Source organism: Eutrigla gurnardus, assembly GCF_963514095.1.
Source record: "Eutrigla gurnardus genome assembly, chromosome: 3".
Classification (NCBI taxonomy): Eukaryota; Metazoa; Chordata; class Actinopteri; order Perciformes; family Triglidae; genus Eutrigla; species Eutrigla gurnardus.
Genome location: NC_139917.1, coordinates 32,719,121 through 32,736,881, shown reverse-complemented (window position 1 = coordinate 32,736,881; position 17,761 = coordinate 32,719,121). Strand labels below are relative to the sequence as shown.

Here is a 17,761-nt window from a genome sequence, read left to right as displayed (position 1 = left end):
CTCCATTTTCTTAAAGAATAAAGTATATATCTATCTCTCTATAAATACATGTAAATCTATAATGCAGTATATTAAGATGATGCTTTGTTTGTGGGGCATTATGCTGGTTCTGTATAAACAGAAAAGAAAGCAGATGTATGTTCTGTTGAGTGTTATTGTGCTCAGATACGTGGCGAGGTCGTCTATGCCTCATCTTCATGTTGCGTTCAGGGTCAGCAGATGTTTTTTATTTTGGGATAATAATACTAACTATAAAAAAAAATACAGCAACAAAAAACGTGACCAAATTATCATTATGCACATGTGTTGACTTTATACTGTAGAACCATGTAGACGTGTAAATGTGTGACATTGCTTTGTGGAACAGCTTAGATTTACACGCTCGTCTAAAGATGTATGTTTTTGTTGTGTTTGATTTTAACCAATAAAAATAAAGTAAACACTCAAAAGGATATGAATGACTGGTCTGGTGTTTTTCGTGAATTTCCTGTCCGACTTCTGATGTTTGTGATTTACAGTTTCCTAACATATAACAAGCTTTATTTAGGTGCATCATCTGAATTAAGTGATTAATATCATATTATATATTATACAGGCAATGCAAAGCCAAAATGCAAATTGTTATTATATTGTTGGGAGGAAAATTAAACTTAAAATATATTCATAGCAGCTGTGAATAAACTTCATACGTCATGGGAACTATACAATGGTCAGAAGACACAAAAAAAAAAAAAAAAAAAAAAGACACACTCAGCCGACATGCTTGTAGTTCATAATGAGTCCAGATAGTGGCGGTATTTGTCACATAAATCCCGAGTAGCAACAGAACGGAAGTTGCGTCATCATCTTTTGTTTTCCTCTTCTATTATGAATCTACTAAGTTAAGGCTATTGTACTATACAGATTTTAAATAGCAGCCGTACAGAGAACACATCGCAATAACAAAAAAAAAAAAAAATCAACTACAGCGATGCTGCGTTCAAATGTCGGAGATTTCACTAATACAGTTTACAACAGTTGGTCAAAAAACACTAAAACGCTCATTTAGATGATATAAATTATACATCCTGGTACTTACATCTGTGATGGTACGTCACCACATCAGGGCACGCATCTTTAATTCCATTTCATTGCATTATTAGTTTGTTTTTGCTACATCCGGGTGTGTTTGTCACAATGAAGGTTGGAATTTCGAGCTTTCAACGGGTCCGTGAACGCAACGAGAGCCGTCCAACATGGAGGCCCAGCGCAGGAGTTTGATGCAGAGTGTAAGTTAACTCGGCTCCTTCTCCGCCCCGGAGACCGGGGCCGCGACCGCCGGTCTACCGGGAAACGCGCCCACGTGACGTCGGTGTCTGTCTTCTACCGTAAAATCCGGTTTGGTAACGTTCAGTGATGCTAATGCTTGCTGGTTTAGTTGAGCGTTTTAAGTGGTCTAGCCCGCAGCTAGCTAGCTAAAATAAGATAACCCCACTTCAGTGTGAACACAATGTGATTTATTATTAATTATAGATTAGGTTATAGATTATTGAAACAGGTAACTGTGACGTCGCTCGGTTAATCTGTCACACAGCCAGGTGAGCGTCGGCTAACCGCGAACTTTATCACGGCAGCTTCCGGTACGTTCGGTTTAAATACGTTACGGTATTTATATTGGTGGTGCCGGTGCACGCTGGGTAATACTCTAGTGAGTCAAGGGGTGCAGTCGAATAGTCAAAGGGTGCAGTCGAATAGTCTTTTTTGCTTAGGAAGGTTCCTAACTGAAGAAGTGACCCGGAAGTAAACAAGTGGCCGCCATGATAAGAGCCGTTCGGATTCTCTAAATGCAAAGGAAAGGAGCTCCAATGCTTCCTTTCAGAGCTCCTTTAGCATAGGATGCAACGGACCTTCCTATGCCATAGGAAAGGAGATTACGCCGACCCACAATTCTTTGCGAGAGCAACATTTAAAGTGCCGCACACGTCGGCCGTTCATGAAAACAAACGATAGGTGCATTCACATATTTAACAATGACTTTCATGCAGACATATAGTAATTGGAATAGTGATGATAAATGTGTGGACAGTGATAATAATTTAATGTTTTTTTTTTATTTATTTCAATCATGTTACAAATGTTTGACAAAAACGAAACTAAAACCACAAATGAAACGTAAATAAAGCAACCGGTCAAACAGGAAGGAGGAGCTGCTGGACCTGAAGCCGGTCAGTGAACCAGCTGTTTATAAAACCAACATGGGGAGAAGTGGACGATGCGCTTTTTGTAGTCCATTATTGTAGTTTCTCCAGCGCAGACGCACGTCAATCGCCGGTGCCGATCATCAGCTGTCAATCATCAGCGGCCGCGTTATAATGACGTATCTTAGTGAAAGTCCGGTCGGATTCTCTGAGCACCGCGGTCGACTTTTCCTAAGTCCTTTTGCGTTCTCCTATTGTTTGTTTGTTTGTTTGTTTGTTTCTTTATTTAAAAGGGACAATGCACATTAATTAACAGCAGCAACAGAGTCACACATGTAAATGTGCCAGATTTAGCCATGCAGGCTAATTTTCATCTGCAGTCCCTATCGCCTTTCCTTAACCCCGTGACGTTTTCCCCAGAGGTCAAGGAATAGGAGTTAGGACCTTATTTTTTGACTATTCGACTGCACCCCATGACTTCTGGGGAAAATGTCACGGGGTTAAGGAAAGACGATGGGTGGTGCTGGTGATTGACAGCTGATGATGGGCACCGTTGATTGACGTGCGTCTGCGCTGGAGAAACTACAATAATGGACTACAAAAAGTGCATCGTCCACTTCTCCCCATGTTGTTGGATTTATAAACAGCTCGTTCACTGACCGGCTTCAGTTCCAGCAGCTCCTCCTTCCCGTCGGACCGTTTGCTGTGTTTATATTTCGTTTGTGGTTTTATTTTCGTTTTTGTCAAATTTGTCACGCTATATAAATAAATCAAGAAATCCAGTCGGGTCAGGGAATAGGAGTTAGGAATAGGAGTTAGGAATAGGAGTTAGGAATAGGAGACCTCATTTTTGACTATTCAACTGCAACCAAGAGTTTTAAGGGTAAATACGTCACCGTGTTAGATGGAGACTCTAGAGGTGTTTAGTGTAAATACGTCACCGTGTTAGATGGAGACTCTAGAGGTGTTTAGGGTAAATACGTCACCGTGTTAGATAGAGACTCTAGAGGTGTTTAGTGTAAATACGTCACCGTGTTAGATGGAGACTCTAGAGGTGTTTAGTGTAAATACGTCACCGTGGTAGATAGAGACTCTAGAGGTGTTTAGTGTAAATACGTCACCGTGTTAGATGGAGACTAGAGGTGTTTGGTGTAAATACGTCACCGTGTTAGATGGAGACTCTAGAGGTGTTTAGTGTAAATACGTCACCGTGGTAGATAGAGACTCTAGAGGTGTTTAGTGTAAATACGTCACCGTGTTAGATAGAGACTCTAGAGGTGTTTAGTGTAAATACGTCACCGTGGTAGATAGAGACTCTAGAGGTGTTTAGTGTAAATACGTCACCGTGTTCGATAGAGACTCTAGAGGTGTTTAGTGTAAATACGTCACCGTGTTAGATGGAGACTCTAGAGGTGTTTAGTGTAAATACGTCACCGTGTTAGATGGAGACTCTAGAGGTGTTTAGTGTAAATACGTCACCGTGTTAGATAGAGACTCTAGAGGTGTTTAGTGTAAATACGTCACCGTGTTAGATGGAGACTCTAGAGGTGTTTAGTGTAAATACGTCACCGTGTTAGATGGAGACTCTAGAGGTGTTTAGTGTAAATACGTCACCGTGTTAGATGGAGACTAGAGGTGTTTAGTGTAAATACGTCACCGTGGTAGATGGAGACTCTAGAGGTGTTTAGTGTAAATACGTCACCGTGTTAGATGGAGACTCTAGAGGTGTTTAGTGTAAATACGTCACCGTGTTAGATGGAGACTAGAGGTGTTTAGTGTAAATACGTCACCGTGGTAGATGGAGACTCTAGAGGTGTTTAGTGTAAATACGTCACCGTGTTAGATGGAGACTAGAGGTGTTTAGTGTAAATACGTCACCGTGTTAGATGGAGACTAGAGGTGTTTAGTGTAAATACGTCACCGTGTTAGATGGAGACTCTAGAGGTGTTTAGTGTAAATACGTCACCGTGTTAGATGGAGACTCTAGAGGTGTTTAGTGTAAATACGTCACCGTGTTAGATGGAGACTCTAGAGGTGTTTAGTGTAAATGAGTCACCGTGTTAGATGGAGACTCTAGAGGTGTTTAGTGTAAATACGTCACCGTGTTAGATGGAGACTCTAGAGGTGTTTAGTGTAAATACGTCACCGTGTTAGATGGAGACTCTAGAGGTGTTTAGTGTAAATACGTCACCGTGTTAGATGGAGACTCTAGAGGTGTTTAGTGTAAATACGTCACCGTGTTAGATGGAGACTCTAGATGTGTTTAGTGTAAATACGTCACCGTGTTAGATGGAGACTCTACAGGTGTTTAGTGTAAATACGTCACCGTGTTAGATGGAGACTCTAGAGGTGTTTAGTGTAAATACGTCACCGTGTTAGATAGAGACTAGAGGTGTTTAGTGTAAATACGTCACCGTGTTAGATAGAGACTAGAGGTGTTTAGTGTAAATACGTCACCGTGTTAGATGGAGACTAGAGGTGTTTAGTGTAAATACGTCACCGTGTTAGATGGAGACTCTAGAGGTGTTTAGTGTAAATGAGTCACCGTGTTAGATGGAGACTCTAGAGGTGTTTAGTGTAAATACGTCACCGTGTTAGATGGAGACTCTAGAGGTGTTTAGTGTAAATACGTCACCGTGTTAGATAGAGACTAGAGGTGTTTAGTGTAAATACGTCACCGTGTTAGATGGAGACTAGAGGTGTTTAGTGTAAATACGTCACCGTGTTAGATGGAGACTCTAGAGGTGTTTAGTGTAAATACGTCACCGTGTTAGATGGAGACTAGAGGTGTTTAGTGTAAATACGTCACCGTGGTAGATGGAGACTCTAGAGGTGTTTAGTGTAAATACGTCACCGTGTTAGATGGAGACTAGAGGTGTTTAGTGTAAATACGTCACCGTGTTAGATGGAGACTAGAGGTGTTTAGTGTAAATACGTCACCGTGTTAGATGGAGACTCTAGAGGTGTTTAGTGTAAATACGTCACCGTGTTAGATGGAGACTCTAGAGGTGTTTAGTGTAAATACGTCACCGTGTTAGATGGAGACTCTAGAGGTGTTTAGTGTAAATGAGTCACCGTGTTAGATGGAGACTCTAGAGGTGTTTAGTGTAAATACGTCACCGTGTTAGATGGAGACTCTAGAGGTGTTTAGTGTAAATACGTCACCGTGTTAGATGGAGACTCTAGAGGTGTTTAGTGTAAATACGTCACCGTGTTAGATGGAGACTCTAGAGGTGTTTAGTGTAAATACGTCACCGTGTTAGATGGAGACTCTAGATGTGTTTAGTGTAAATACGTCACCGTGTTAGATGGAGACTCTACAGGTGTTTAGTGTAAATACGTCACCGTGTTAGATGGAGACTCTAGAGGTGTTTAGTGTAAATACGTCACCGTGTTAGATAGAGACTAGAGGTGTTTAGTGTAAATACGTCACCGTGTTAGATAGAGACTAGAGGTGTTTAGTGTAAATACGTCACCGTGTTAGATGGAGACTAGAGGTGTTTAGTGTAAATACGTCACCGTGTTAGATGGAGACTCTAGAGGTGTTTAGTGTAAATATGTCACCGTGTTAGATGGAGACTCTAGAGGTGTTTAGTGTAAATACGTCACCGTGTTAGATGGAGACTCTAGAGGTGTTTAGTGTAAATGAGTCACCGTGTTAGATGGAGACTCTAGAGGTGTTTAGTGTAAATACGTCACCGTGTTAGATGGAGACTCTAGAGGTGTTTAGTGTAAATACGTCACCGTGTTAGATAGAGACTAGAGGTGTTTAGTGTAAATACGTCACCGTGTTAGATGGAGACTAGAGGTGTTTAGTGTAAATACGTCACCGTGTTAGATGGAGACTAGAGGTGTTTAGTGTAAATATGTCACCGTGTTAGATGGAGACTCTAGAGGTGTTTAGTGTAAATACGTCACCGTGTTAGATAGAGACTCTAGAGGTGTTTAGTGTAAATACGTCACCATGTTAGATGGAGACTAGAGGTGTTTAGTGTAAATATGTCACCGTGTTAGATGGAGACTAGAGGTGTTTAGTGTAAATACGTCACCGTGTTAGATGGAGACTCTAGAGGTGTTTAGTGTAAATGAGTCACCGTGTTAGATGGAGACTCTAGAGGTGTTTAGTGTAAATACGTCACCGTGTTAGATGGAGACTCTAGAGGTGTTTAGTGTAAATACGTCACCGTGTTAGATAGAGACTAGAGGTGTTAAGTGTAAATACATCACCGTGTTAGATAGAGACTCTAGAGGTGTTTAGTGTAAATACGTCACTGTGTTAGATAGAGACTCTAGAGGTGTTTAGTGTAAATACGTCACCGTGTTAGATAGAGACTCTAGAGGTGTTTAGTGTAAATACGTCACCGTGTTAGATGGAGACTAGAGGTGTTTAGTGTAAATACGTCACCGTGTTAGATAGAGACTCTAGAGGTGTTAAGTGTAAATACGTCACCGTGTTAGATGGATTCCCTGAGATGATGTGTAGGGAAAGGTGTCTGGATGAATTGAGAATGTACTTTTTAAAAACTTTCGTTTACTCTTGACAGCATCAGAGCTGGACCGATGACCTGCCGCTTTGTCAGATGTGCGGTGTCGGCACGGCAACCAACTGCGTGTATGGCTCCGACGATAAAGGAAGTCAGAGCCATCCCAATGAGGATGGACACCTGAGGTTTAGGTGAGACACCCAGAGAGGCCTGAGGACAGAGAGTGGAGTGAAACCACTACAGTCCTCAGGGTGCTGATGGAGGTGTTTTTGCTTGTGATTTGTCCATCCACCAATCAGAGGCGAGGACGGCTGCTTCCTGTACGGGGTCTTTAACGGTTACGACGGCAGCAGGGTGGCCAGCTTTGCCTCCCAGTGTCTGACGGCTGAACTGCTGCTGGGTCAGCTCAACTCCAGTCACACGGACGCCGACGTGCGCCGGATCCTCACGCAGGTCTGAGAGCTGGGACGTCCACTTCACGTGACATGTCATGTGACCACTTCTAAAGATGATGTGTGTGTCCTTCAGGCCTTCGATGTGGTAGAGAAGAGCTACTTTGAGACAATAGATGACGCTCTGGCTGAGAAAGCTCACCTGTCCAACTACCTGCTCCCACACAACGAGGTACACACACACACGCACACACACACAGATGCACGCACACACACACACACGCACGCATGCACACACACACACACGCACACACACACAGATGCACGCACACACACACACGCACGCATGCACACACACGCACACACACACAGATGCACGCACACACACACACGCACGCATGCACACACACACACGCACACACACAGATGCACGCACACACACACACGCACGCATGCACACACACACACGCACACAGATGCACGCACACACACACACACGCACGCACACAGATGCACGCACACACACCTTGTTATTTTTTTCCACATAGCATCAAACAAATAGAGAAGACAAGCAGAGTGCTGCTTTCTTTTACAGCATGCTTGGTGGTTGTTTGTTGTCATGGAAACGTAAGGAAAAGAGGCTGAGAGACCTTCAAATCTGATGTTGTAGCAATGGTACGTCCCGCATGTTAGCGTCGTCAAGGTAACACTATGCGTCTGTTACGAGCCCACATTAAAAACGTGTGAACAACTAACATAATAACTCAAAGAAACTGATTTTCTGGAAAGAAAACGTTTTGGTTTATTTCTTTTCCATATATCGGTTTAGTTAACAGAAAAGAGAGGGTTGCCACAAAAACAGAAAAGAAAGCAACCGCTCCCGCCATAAAATAAAAGATCCAAGATCAACAATAATACATACGGGTTTGAACAACAGGGTTCTAGTTCAACAAAAGAAAAAGTGCGACCAGCCAGCGTCTGCCACGTCGAGCGTGTGAGAGAAAAAGAGAGACAGCCATCTTAGAAGTAGGCAGGCTTATATACTCGGGAGGGCCGGCCTTTTCAATTAGTCACTGCAAGGTAACGCCCAGTCTCCTCCTACCAGGAACAAGGAGGCAGGACCCGTAACAGCGTCGCTGACTGTTCCGTACTCAGGTGACAACCTCACTTCCTTAGTTAGTTCTAACGCCGGCCCTGATCCGGGTCCCGGCCCCAGGTCCCGGCCTTGTTGCACATGACCTTCATATGACCTTCATGGTCTCTGCATTTGGCAGCGTGAGTTGATTTCTCCTGCTGGTTTCATGGTTCACGTAGTCCTATAAACACACCGTAACATGTGCTGGAGCATCTGGATCTCATCTGGATCTCATCTGGATCTCATCTGGATCCAGCTCCTCTTCCTCCAGTCTCTGCTTAATGATGCTTCATAGGGCTGGGCGACATGGACCAGAAATCATATCTCAATATTGTTTAGCTAAATAGCGATACATATGGATATTTTCTCCCATAAAGAAATAACAACAACAAAGTCAGTTCCAAGTCAAATTAACATGCGGCAACTAAAAACACAGGCACTTTGATTAAACACGCTTTTTACAACAACAATAAATAATAATATTAATTAGAAGTGTTCCTGACCTCATATGTTGGCCATTTGATGAGCTGTCTGCAGGCGACCTGGAGCTTGAAATCCAAAACCCAGTTTTTAGAGGCACTTTGAAAAGATCCAAGCAGCTGAACATTTGACAGAGGGTTTAAAGTCGAGTGTGACTACGTAAATCTCCATATACACGACATTGTCTTACCCTATATCTTTGTCCTCCCCCTCCCCTGTTTGCTCTCAGAATGTGCCGTTCCACCAGCTGTCTCCTCAGAGTCAGAAGGTGCAGGAGCGTCTGAAGGAGCTGGAGCAGGAGGTGTCAGGAGGAGCAACGGCCGTGGTGGCACTGATCCTCAACGACAAGCTGTATATCGCCAATGTTGGTACGGACACACACAGATGTGTGTGCGTGCGTGCATGCGTGTGACCTTGTGGATTCTTCTTGTCAAGGATCCCATTTGACTACCATGAACAAGTTTGACCACATTTATTGGTTCTTGAATCATCGTGTGGTTTCCTCCGTTTTTCCAGGTACCAACCGGGCTCTGCTCTGCAAGTCCAGCAGTGACGGCCAGAACCAGGTCCTGCAGATCGGCCGACCCCACAGCACCGACAACGAGGATGAGCTGCAGAGGCTGGCAGTCCTCGGTGAGACGGGGACCCGGTCCCACCACATTCTCACACTCCCACGGTCCATTGGTTTTGAAGAAGTATTTTAGGATTTTGTTTCTGCTTTTCATTCAGTTCAGGGTTGGTACGGGTGCTGTAAATCCTTGAAAACCCTTGAATTTTAGTGTTGTGTTTGCAAGGTTTAAAAGTGCTTGAAAGTGTTTGAAATGTATGTTCTATGTGATGACATACACTATATTGCCAAAAGTATTCACTCACGTATCTTACAGTGCGAGGGGAGACAGTGAGACAGGACCGGTATCTTACGGTGTGAGGGGAGACAGTGAGACAGGACCAGTATCTAACGGTGTGAGGGGAGACAGTGAGACAGGACCGGTATCTAACGGTGTGAGGGGAGACAGTGAGACAGGACCGGTATCTAACGGTGTGAGGGGAGACAGTGAGACAGGACCAGTATCTTACGGTGCAAGGGGAGACAGTGAGACAGGACCGGTATCTAACGGTGTGAGGGGAGACAGTGAGACAGGACTGGTATCTAATGGTGTGAAGGGAGACAGTGAGACAGGACCGGTATCTAATGGTGTAAAGGGAGACGGGTGTTATGGGCACAGCAACTTTCTGTACGAAAAAAACCATTGAGGTCAGAGCCAATCAGAAACCTAGGCCCGCCCGTACTCGGCCTCTGATTGGCTCAGACTGTTGTGATTCATCTATGTATGCTGTGGGGAAAAAAACAGGGAACATATTTATCCGCACACTTGATTTTTCTAACGTAAGTACGCCCAACATGGTCACACTCTGGAGCCCTAGGTTCCTCAAATACGCTCCATGTGGAACAATGATCCCTGTGCTGAGCAGGCCGCATAATGCTCAGAAAGGAATTTAACAAGCTTGAGGCAGAGTTTTTGCCTCGAGCATTTTTTGTAATCGAGTTACTCGAGTAATCGTTTCAGCCCTACTGCAGATGCTATAAATAGTCTTTTCTTTGGCCCTTTCCCTTTCTTTGGTAGTTTGTAGTCGAACTAGTCTGATTTTATGTTATTGTGGTTCCATAACTCACTCAGCTTCATTTAGAGAGATTTTACAGGTTTTTGCCCACAGGGAAATTATGGTTGTTCAAAGGCTAATCTTCAATTAATATGGATAAAGCAGAATATTTCATGAGATAAAACAAATTAGGAACTTTTGTAAATGATGATGCCCCTGCTTGGTCTGTTGGACTCTAAATGGAGCTGTCAATCAGCAGGTAAGCCCCGCCCCCTAAAGCATCCCCTGCTTTCTGGTCTGGTGGACTCTAAATGGACCATAATGTACTAAATGAACATCATGCTGGATTGAAGAAGACGTGAAACTAGAGATTGAGACCATAAACTCATGTTTACAATGTTTACTGAGATAATACATCAAGAGAGAAGTAGGACCATTTTCTCATAGACTTCTATACAACCAGAGAGGAGTCGCCCCCTGGTGGCCAGCAGAGAGAAGTAGGACCATTTTCTCATAGACTTCTATACAACCAGAGAGGAGTCGCCCCCTGGTGGCCAGCAGAGAGAAGTAGGACCATTTTCTCATAGACTTCTATACAACCAGAGAGGAGTCGCCCCCTGGTGGCCAGCAGAGAGAAGTAGGACCATTTTCTCATAGACTTCTATACAACCAGAGAGGAGTCGCCCCCTGGTGGCCAGCAGAGAGAAGTAGGACCATTTTCTCATAGACTTCTATACAACCAGAGAGGACTCGCCCCCTGGTGGCCAGCAGAGAGAAGTAGGACCATTTTCTCATAGACTTCCATACAACCAGAGAGGAGTCGCCCCCTGGTGGCCAGCAGAGAGAAGTAGGACCATTTTCTCATAGACTTCTATACAACCAGAGAGGAGTCGCCCCCTGGTGGCCAGCAGAGAGAAGTAGGACCATTTTCTCATAGACTTCTATACAACCAGAGAGGAGTCGCCCCCTGGTGGCCAGCAGAGAGAAGTAGGACCATTTTCTCATAGACTTCTATACAACCATTGAGGAGTCGCCCCCTGGTGGCCAGCTAGGAGGATGACATTTCAAGGACCTTCAGATTGGCTGGCAGGTTGCTGCCTCGTCTCCACAAATCCAGTCATCACATGACATATCTTCCATTCCTTTAATGAAGCTCCTCCTATTTCCCCCCCAGGTGTGGATACGGCTCGGGTCCGGCCGGCTGGGCAGATCGCGGGTCAGACCAGCACCCGGAGGCTCGGAGACTACCGCGTCAAGTTCAACTACAATGAGATCGACCTGCTCAGGTGAAGTCAGAATGCATCATGAACACCTACAAACATTCTTCTGTCTTCGTTCATGTGAGTTTCTCTCTGTTGTTCTTCATTGACTGGCAACGCTCCGATCCAACAGCTGGATCACTATTGGCAACAATTACATGCTAAAGTGTCATTCCACTCCAACTCACCTGAGTTTCAGGAACCTCCCCAGATCACCCCCTCAGATTTAGCTGGAAAACGTTAAATGTAGAGCTATATGTTTGTACCCACCGTGCAAAATATTAGCTTTCAATTCCTCATATTTTTACAAATACACACCTTTGAGTGTTGGCGTGGAATGACCCAACATGTTGTTTTGACTTAACAGCAATTTTGCACATATATTTGCATATTTTTCTTGAGATTTCATATGTAGTGACACAGAATTTGATGTGATGAAGATGTTGTGAATTTTAGGAAATAACACTGGTGTGAACCAGTGTTACGGCTCTACCTAGTGGTTGAAAGGAGAATGGACACTTGATTTCCAGAGTTAACCAGATTCTTTTTTTATGATTTTTTGTTCTTTTGAGCTAGTTCTTTCTATTCTCTTGTTTATATCAAATCAGGCTGCAGTACCGTTACTGTCCACCGCGGTCAGACCGCCTCCTTTCTTATGTCTGTCTCCTCTTGTCCTCCTGCGCCATTAGCTCGGCTAAGACGAGGCCGATCCTCGCGGAGCCAGAGATCCACGGCGGCCAGTCTCTGGACAGCGTGACGGGCTTCCTGTTGCTGATGTCAGAAGGTCTCATCAACGCCCTCGAGTCCGCCCACGGCCCCGAACAAGCCAATCAGGTGAGCACATTCATCCTGATCATCTCCAGGCTTCCCGTTTACGCCCGTCTGCTCCTCCTTCCTCCTATACATTATCATCTTTTGCTTTTATGTGTTTTGTTTGGAAAGTACAAAATATGACTACTATTCAGTCATTCGTTACTGTTTGTTTTCTTGCACACTTTTGAGCTATTGTCTTATATCTTCTCACAATAATGGCACCCCATAAATGCAAGTCATCATCATCATCGTCTTCAGTTGTTCAACTCTCAACCCTCTGCCGTCCACCCCGCCACAGGAAATAGTTGCGATGGTAGCAGCAGAGCTGGCCCTGCAGACGAGCCTGGAGGCGGTGGCACAGTCGGTGGTGGAGCGCGTCAAGCGGCTGCACCACGACGTCTATGTGTCCGGCCGCCAGAGGGCGACCTACTGCTCTTGCCACGAGGACATGACGCTGCTCATCCGCACGCTCAACTACCCGCTGGCCGACGGGGGGCTCACGCCCACGCAGGGTAGGAAAGGGCATTCTGAGATTGGTTCACACCCTCACAGGTTAAAAATAGGGCATTCTGGTATTAATTCAGGCCCACACAGGGTAGGAAAGGGCATTCTGGGATTGGTTCACATCCTCACAGGGTAGGAAATCGCATTCTGGGATTGGTTCACATCCTCACAGGGTAGGAAATCGCATTCTGGGATTGGTTCACATCCTCACAGGGTAGGAAATTGCATTCTTGGATTGGTTCACATCCTCACAGGGTAGGAAATCGCATTCTGGGATTGGTTCACGCCCTCACAGGGTAGAAAAGGGCATTCTGGGATTGGTTCACATCCTCACAGGGTAGGAAAGGGCATTCTGGGATTGGTTCACATCCTCACAGGGTCGGAAAGCGCATTCTGGGATTGGTTCACATCCTCACAGGGTAGGAAAGGGCATTCTGGGATTGGTTCACATCCTCACAGGGTAGGAAAGGGCATTCTGGGATTGGTTCACATCCTCACAGGGTAGAAAAGGGCATTCTGGGATTGGTTCACATCCTCACAGGGTAGGAAATTGCAAAAATCTATTGTTTTGTATTTTCTGTATCAAATCCCAATCACCGTTTCTTCTGTAAACAAAATTTCAAAGATGTGCGTACCTCAGCTGGTACCTACCAATGATATCATGACATCATCATGACTCAAACTGTACCTTTTAGCGATAAGTGCTGGGGTTGCTAACGACCAGCATTCTTCCTTCCAGGCGGACGTATCTACCCGGTGTCGGTGCCCTACTCCAACAGCCAGAGCACCAGTAAGACCAGCGTCACGCTCTCACTGGTCATGCCCTCCCAGAACACCCTCACCAATGGAACCAACACGGCCTCCACCCTGGAGGAAGGAACCCCCACACCAGGGTAGGTTGTTTACCCCCGCTGTGCGCGACATTCTGATGCCTGAAGCCTTTATTCCTAGTGCTGTTGTGTTTGTGCTTCCTGGACTCTCGTCAGGCTGCCATTGTGATCCCTCTCCCCTCCCCACTGGTACGTTTGTTTTGGCTTTACTCTAGCGCCCTCTCTCATCCCTCCCTTGCGATATTTTTGTTTTAGGTGAGCTTGGTTTTCCCTCCTCTCACTACTTATTTATGTGTTAGCAGGGTTTTCACCTCCCCGTTGTCTCGCCGCTGTAAGTCCTGAGTATCGTTTTAGCATTAGCATATGAATATAATTAAATCAGTGTTGTTTTTCACTGTGAATTTAGACACTTGATGCTTTTCCATCTGCCTCTTTTTATGCACATAGTCAATGTTTGCAGAAACCCTGGAATCATCTTCAATCAACTGTGTTTATTGTAGTTTCTCACCAAAAACTACATTTTACACGACTACATTCAAACACATCATGGTAACGTTATGATGCCTTATACTTATTTCTACTGGATAGAGCTTGAACACATACTATAACTCAATGTAACCTCTGTTAGCTGTTAGCAAGTTGTTAAAATAAACCATAACGGCTAACGATACCTAGCTCTCCTCCTGACGATTTAGCTAACGGCTAATGTTACCTAGCTTGTGTCATGTCTTGTCACCATGACAACTAACACCAATCACCATTTCCTGTGCACTCATCACATGACCACAGAACAGCTCAACGTGTACTTTTATTCTACTTTGACTCTGCCTCGGCTGATGTCGTATACTCTGTCCTCGCCTCCTGTTTCCTCCCCCGTTTCCTGCCCCCCCCCAGTCGGTTTCACTTTGGTACCTTCCGGATGTCCGTCGATATCCTGCTGCCCATAATTGAACTCTTTCCTTTTCCCCCTCTCCACTTCCCTCTTCCCTCTCCCCACCACCATCTCCCTTTCTCCCCGGTGTCCCCCCACCCCCAACGTGGACCCCTTCCTCCCCCCCCTCCCTTCCCAGCAGTCAGAGCCCCACAGCCACCCTCCAGTCCACCAACACCCAGACCCAGAGCTCCAGCTCCAGCTCCGGGGACGGCAGCTTGTTCCGCCAGAGAGGCAGCCAGGCGGCTCAGCCCGACGAGACGGGGAGGGTCCCACCGTATGTGGACTTCACCCAGTTCTACCGGCTGTGGGGGGGTGACCACGCTGACGGCCAGTGTACCCAGGGAGGACTGGGACCCCAGTGAGGACTGGGACCCCAGGGAGGACTGGGCCAGCAATTTTAAGAGGTGGTTGAGATGGACGATGAAATTTAATGTATCATAACTGAAAATAAGTGAGCTGAAGGTGCATGGGGGGACAGACTCAAGGTCCAGCTATCAAACGGTCGGCAAGTGGGTCTGACATCAACTTGCACAAAGTCAATGTTCACCTGCCTGGTTACAAATCATTTCGTTTTATTTATTAGCGCTGATCAAATCACAAGCTTTTGCCCACATCTTCTAACACCGTGATCACAATGAAAGGGAAGCAAATTTTACAGCGGGGGCATTACTGTTAATCCGTATCACTCTCGCTAGTTGCCCCAGAGAGGAGGAGGCGGGGCTTATCCCCAGAGAGGAGGCGGGGCTTCCCTCCATGTCGACCCCAACCAGGTCTCCTCCACCACGGCTGAAATCACCACTATTGCTGCTTTGTACATGTTGAAGTACCAGATCCACCAGGAAACCAGACCCCATCCAGTCTGGGTTCATGACATCATCCAGAGGGGTTCGCTGGGTTTCACCAAGCTGGATTCATTGGATCTAGCAAAATCCACGTTGGCTGGTTCACCACAGCTGGAGGAACTCAGAATAAAGTATGTATCTGTGATTTAATATCAATAACCAGATGAAAAGGATGCTGAAATAACTCCATCATGATGGTGATCAGTAAAAAGTGCTGAGTCATGCTTTGTTAGGTCTGTCTGCAAGACCACAAGATAACTACTGTTAAAACGCTGGTTTTCTGAATGGAGTCTGGTTGATGTTGCTAGGCTACGCTAACATTGTAGCTGCTCCATCAACACTCCATATAAGGTCATCTAGACATAAATACAGCAGAGACCTTGTTGTTTGGACCACATGAACGCCCCACTTGTCAGTTAGTGAAGAAGCTGAGAGACGTCTCTACAGAAACCTAAACCGGGTCCAGCTGCTTACGATGAAGCTTTGAGACTACTAGGACCTGGATCACCAGGACCTGGATGTCTGAGAACCTTCACAGACATTTTTTCCGCTCCAACATTGTGTTTGCTGTTTCCAGGATGATTGAAGTGCTGACTTCAGCTCCTAAACATTTATACCAGACCAGGGTCCTGGACTAGGAGCAGGGGTTTGATTGAGGGTTTAACTGTGTCCCAGCAGGTAGGTCACCATGGTAACTGATGCTGCACATCTGAGCTGCTCTGAAGATCTGAGATCAGCTGGTGGAAAAGCAGCAGCTGGTGACGAATCATAGCTGGATGTGAGATCTGAATATAATCAGCTACATGAGTTATTCAATTAAATGAATGTTGCTTTCATGTTTTTTGTGGATTTATGACGATATTTAAATTGATTCTTTCTGTTCATCCGGAAAATTCTCTGCTCATATATTCACATCATTTGTCCTCTGTGGTGAGTGATGTGCTTAACTTCTTCTTATTAGTCAATATTTGGTCCAATTGCCCTTCTGATTAATGCATTTCTGTCAATGTCATCAGATCAGTGAGTTACCAGGGCGACTGTAATCAGATTACATTCTCCAATAAACCACATTATTCCTGACATTATATTCTTTCCCGTTGATAATGATGAGTCCTACTAACATCCTGCTCTTTAACTAGAGCCCATGTTGAGGACCAATCAGCTAATCAGAACAGGAAGCTCCTTATTAGGGATCCGATGTTCCACTGAAATCAACTGGTTCTCAACTGAAACTAGTGCCTAGTGGACAGGTGATGTTTGGTGTGGTCAAAGTGGGCGTGTCCAAAGTAAAGGAGATTTTAAAGTGGGCGGGACATATAATGGGTCCAACTCTGTCATGTGACTGTGTTTTCACACGTTTTTTTCCAATGAGATCAAGACTTCTTCTCTGGGCAGAGAAGTCAACCCGTCCAACAGGTGGCGCTGTGGAGCTGCATGTTATGACCACGGTATTGCAGGACGTGTGTGCTGCCTCTGCAGATGAAAGTTCTGTTTCTCACATTCAGCAACACGATCTTCCATGTTGAGAGACTGGAATAATATAATAAACCTTTGATCTCATACAAATATGTATACGTATGTTTTCTTTTGTTCTGATGAAGCTGCATCTTGGATGATTCTGTCATCATCTTCATGTTCGTTCCTTCATAATCGTTAAGTGGCGGGAGTTGAAGCGCTGCTGCCTCTGTGTGTATTGCAGCGAAAACTTAAAATTCTTTATTTCTAGGTCCATACGTGCAAGCAGGGTTCTTCAAGGACATTTTGAGATAACGTTGTATTTAGTTTGCCTGCGACTACCTAGCTAAATAGCTACCTAGCTAAATTTCTTACTAGCAAACTAGATACCTAGCTAAATGTCTACCTGTCTTCCTAGCTAACTGGTTACCTAGCTATCTAGGTAGCCAGAGCTGCGTCCCCTCTCTTCCTGCTGAGCTGTGACATCACTGGACAGCCCCACTGATGTGTGTTGTCACCATGATGACAATTTACAACAACCACCCTTCTCTCTTGCACTAGTCACGTGACCCCTGAGACCACTTGAGTGTGGTTCTCCTTGTTCTGTTGTTGCCATGGTGACAGCCATCCTCGTGTCTCTGAATGGCTCACTTGTGTCTCCGTACTTATGCGTTTATGGGATGTAATGCGCATTTCGACCTCACGGGGGCTCCTGGTGGTTTCCGTTTACTTCAACTTGGATGTGGATTTCATACATGAGGAGGCAGTGAGTGTCCCAGAAGGTTCAGCCCCCCCCCCCCCCAGACCCTCACCCACATTCCCTCCCTCCGCCCCCTCGACATGACGCGCCCCTC

The 17,761-nt window shown here is 45.3% G+C and overlaps 1 protein-coding gene across 2 annotated transcripts; it reads left to right on the top strand.

Annotated features, from left to right (window-relative positions):
- The first annotated feature begins 1,185 nt into the window (after positions 1 to 1,185).
- tab1 (TGF-beta activated kinase 1/MAP3K7 binding protein 1) lies at positions 1,186 to 17,018 on the top strand. 2 transcript variants are annotated; one of them, XM_084005199.1, is made up of 11 exons: positions 1,186 to 1,268; positions 6,722 to 6,852; positions 6,961 to 7,114; positions 7,190 to 7,285; positions 8,898 to 9,036; positions 9,185 to 9,301; positions 11,445 to 11,556; positions 12,219 to 12,363; positions 12,641 to 12,854; positions 13,586 to 13,739; positions 14,750 to 17,018. In XM_084005199.1, the coding sequence occupies exons 1-11, from the start codon at positions 1,236 to 1,238 to the stop codon at positions 14,970 to 14,972; spliced, it is 1,518 nt and encodes a 505-aa protein (XP_083861325.1). In that variant the 5' UTR covers positions 1,186 to 1,235; the 3' UTR covers positions 14,973 to 17,018. The 2 variants fall into 2 exon arrangements, with proteins under 2 accessions (XP_083861325.1, XP_083861324.1); XM_084005198.1 differs by having other exon boundaries at positions 14,747 to 17,018.
- The last annotated feature ends 743 nt before the right edge of the window (positions 17,019 to 17,761 follow it).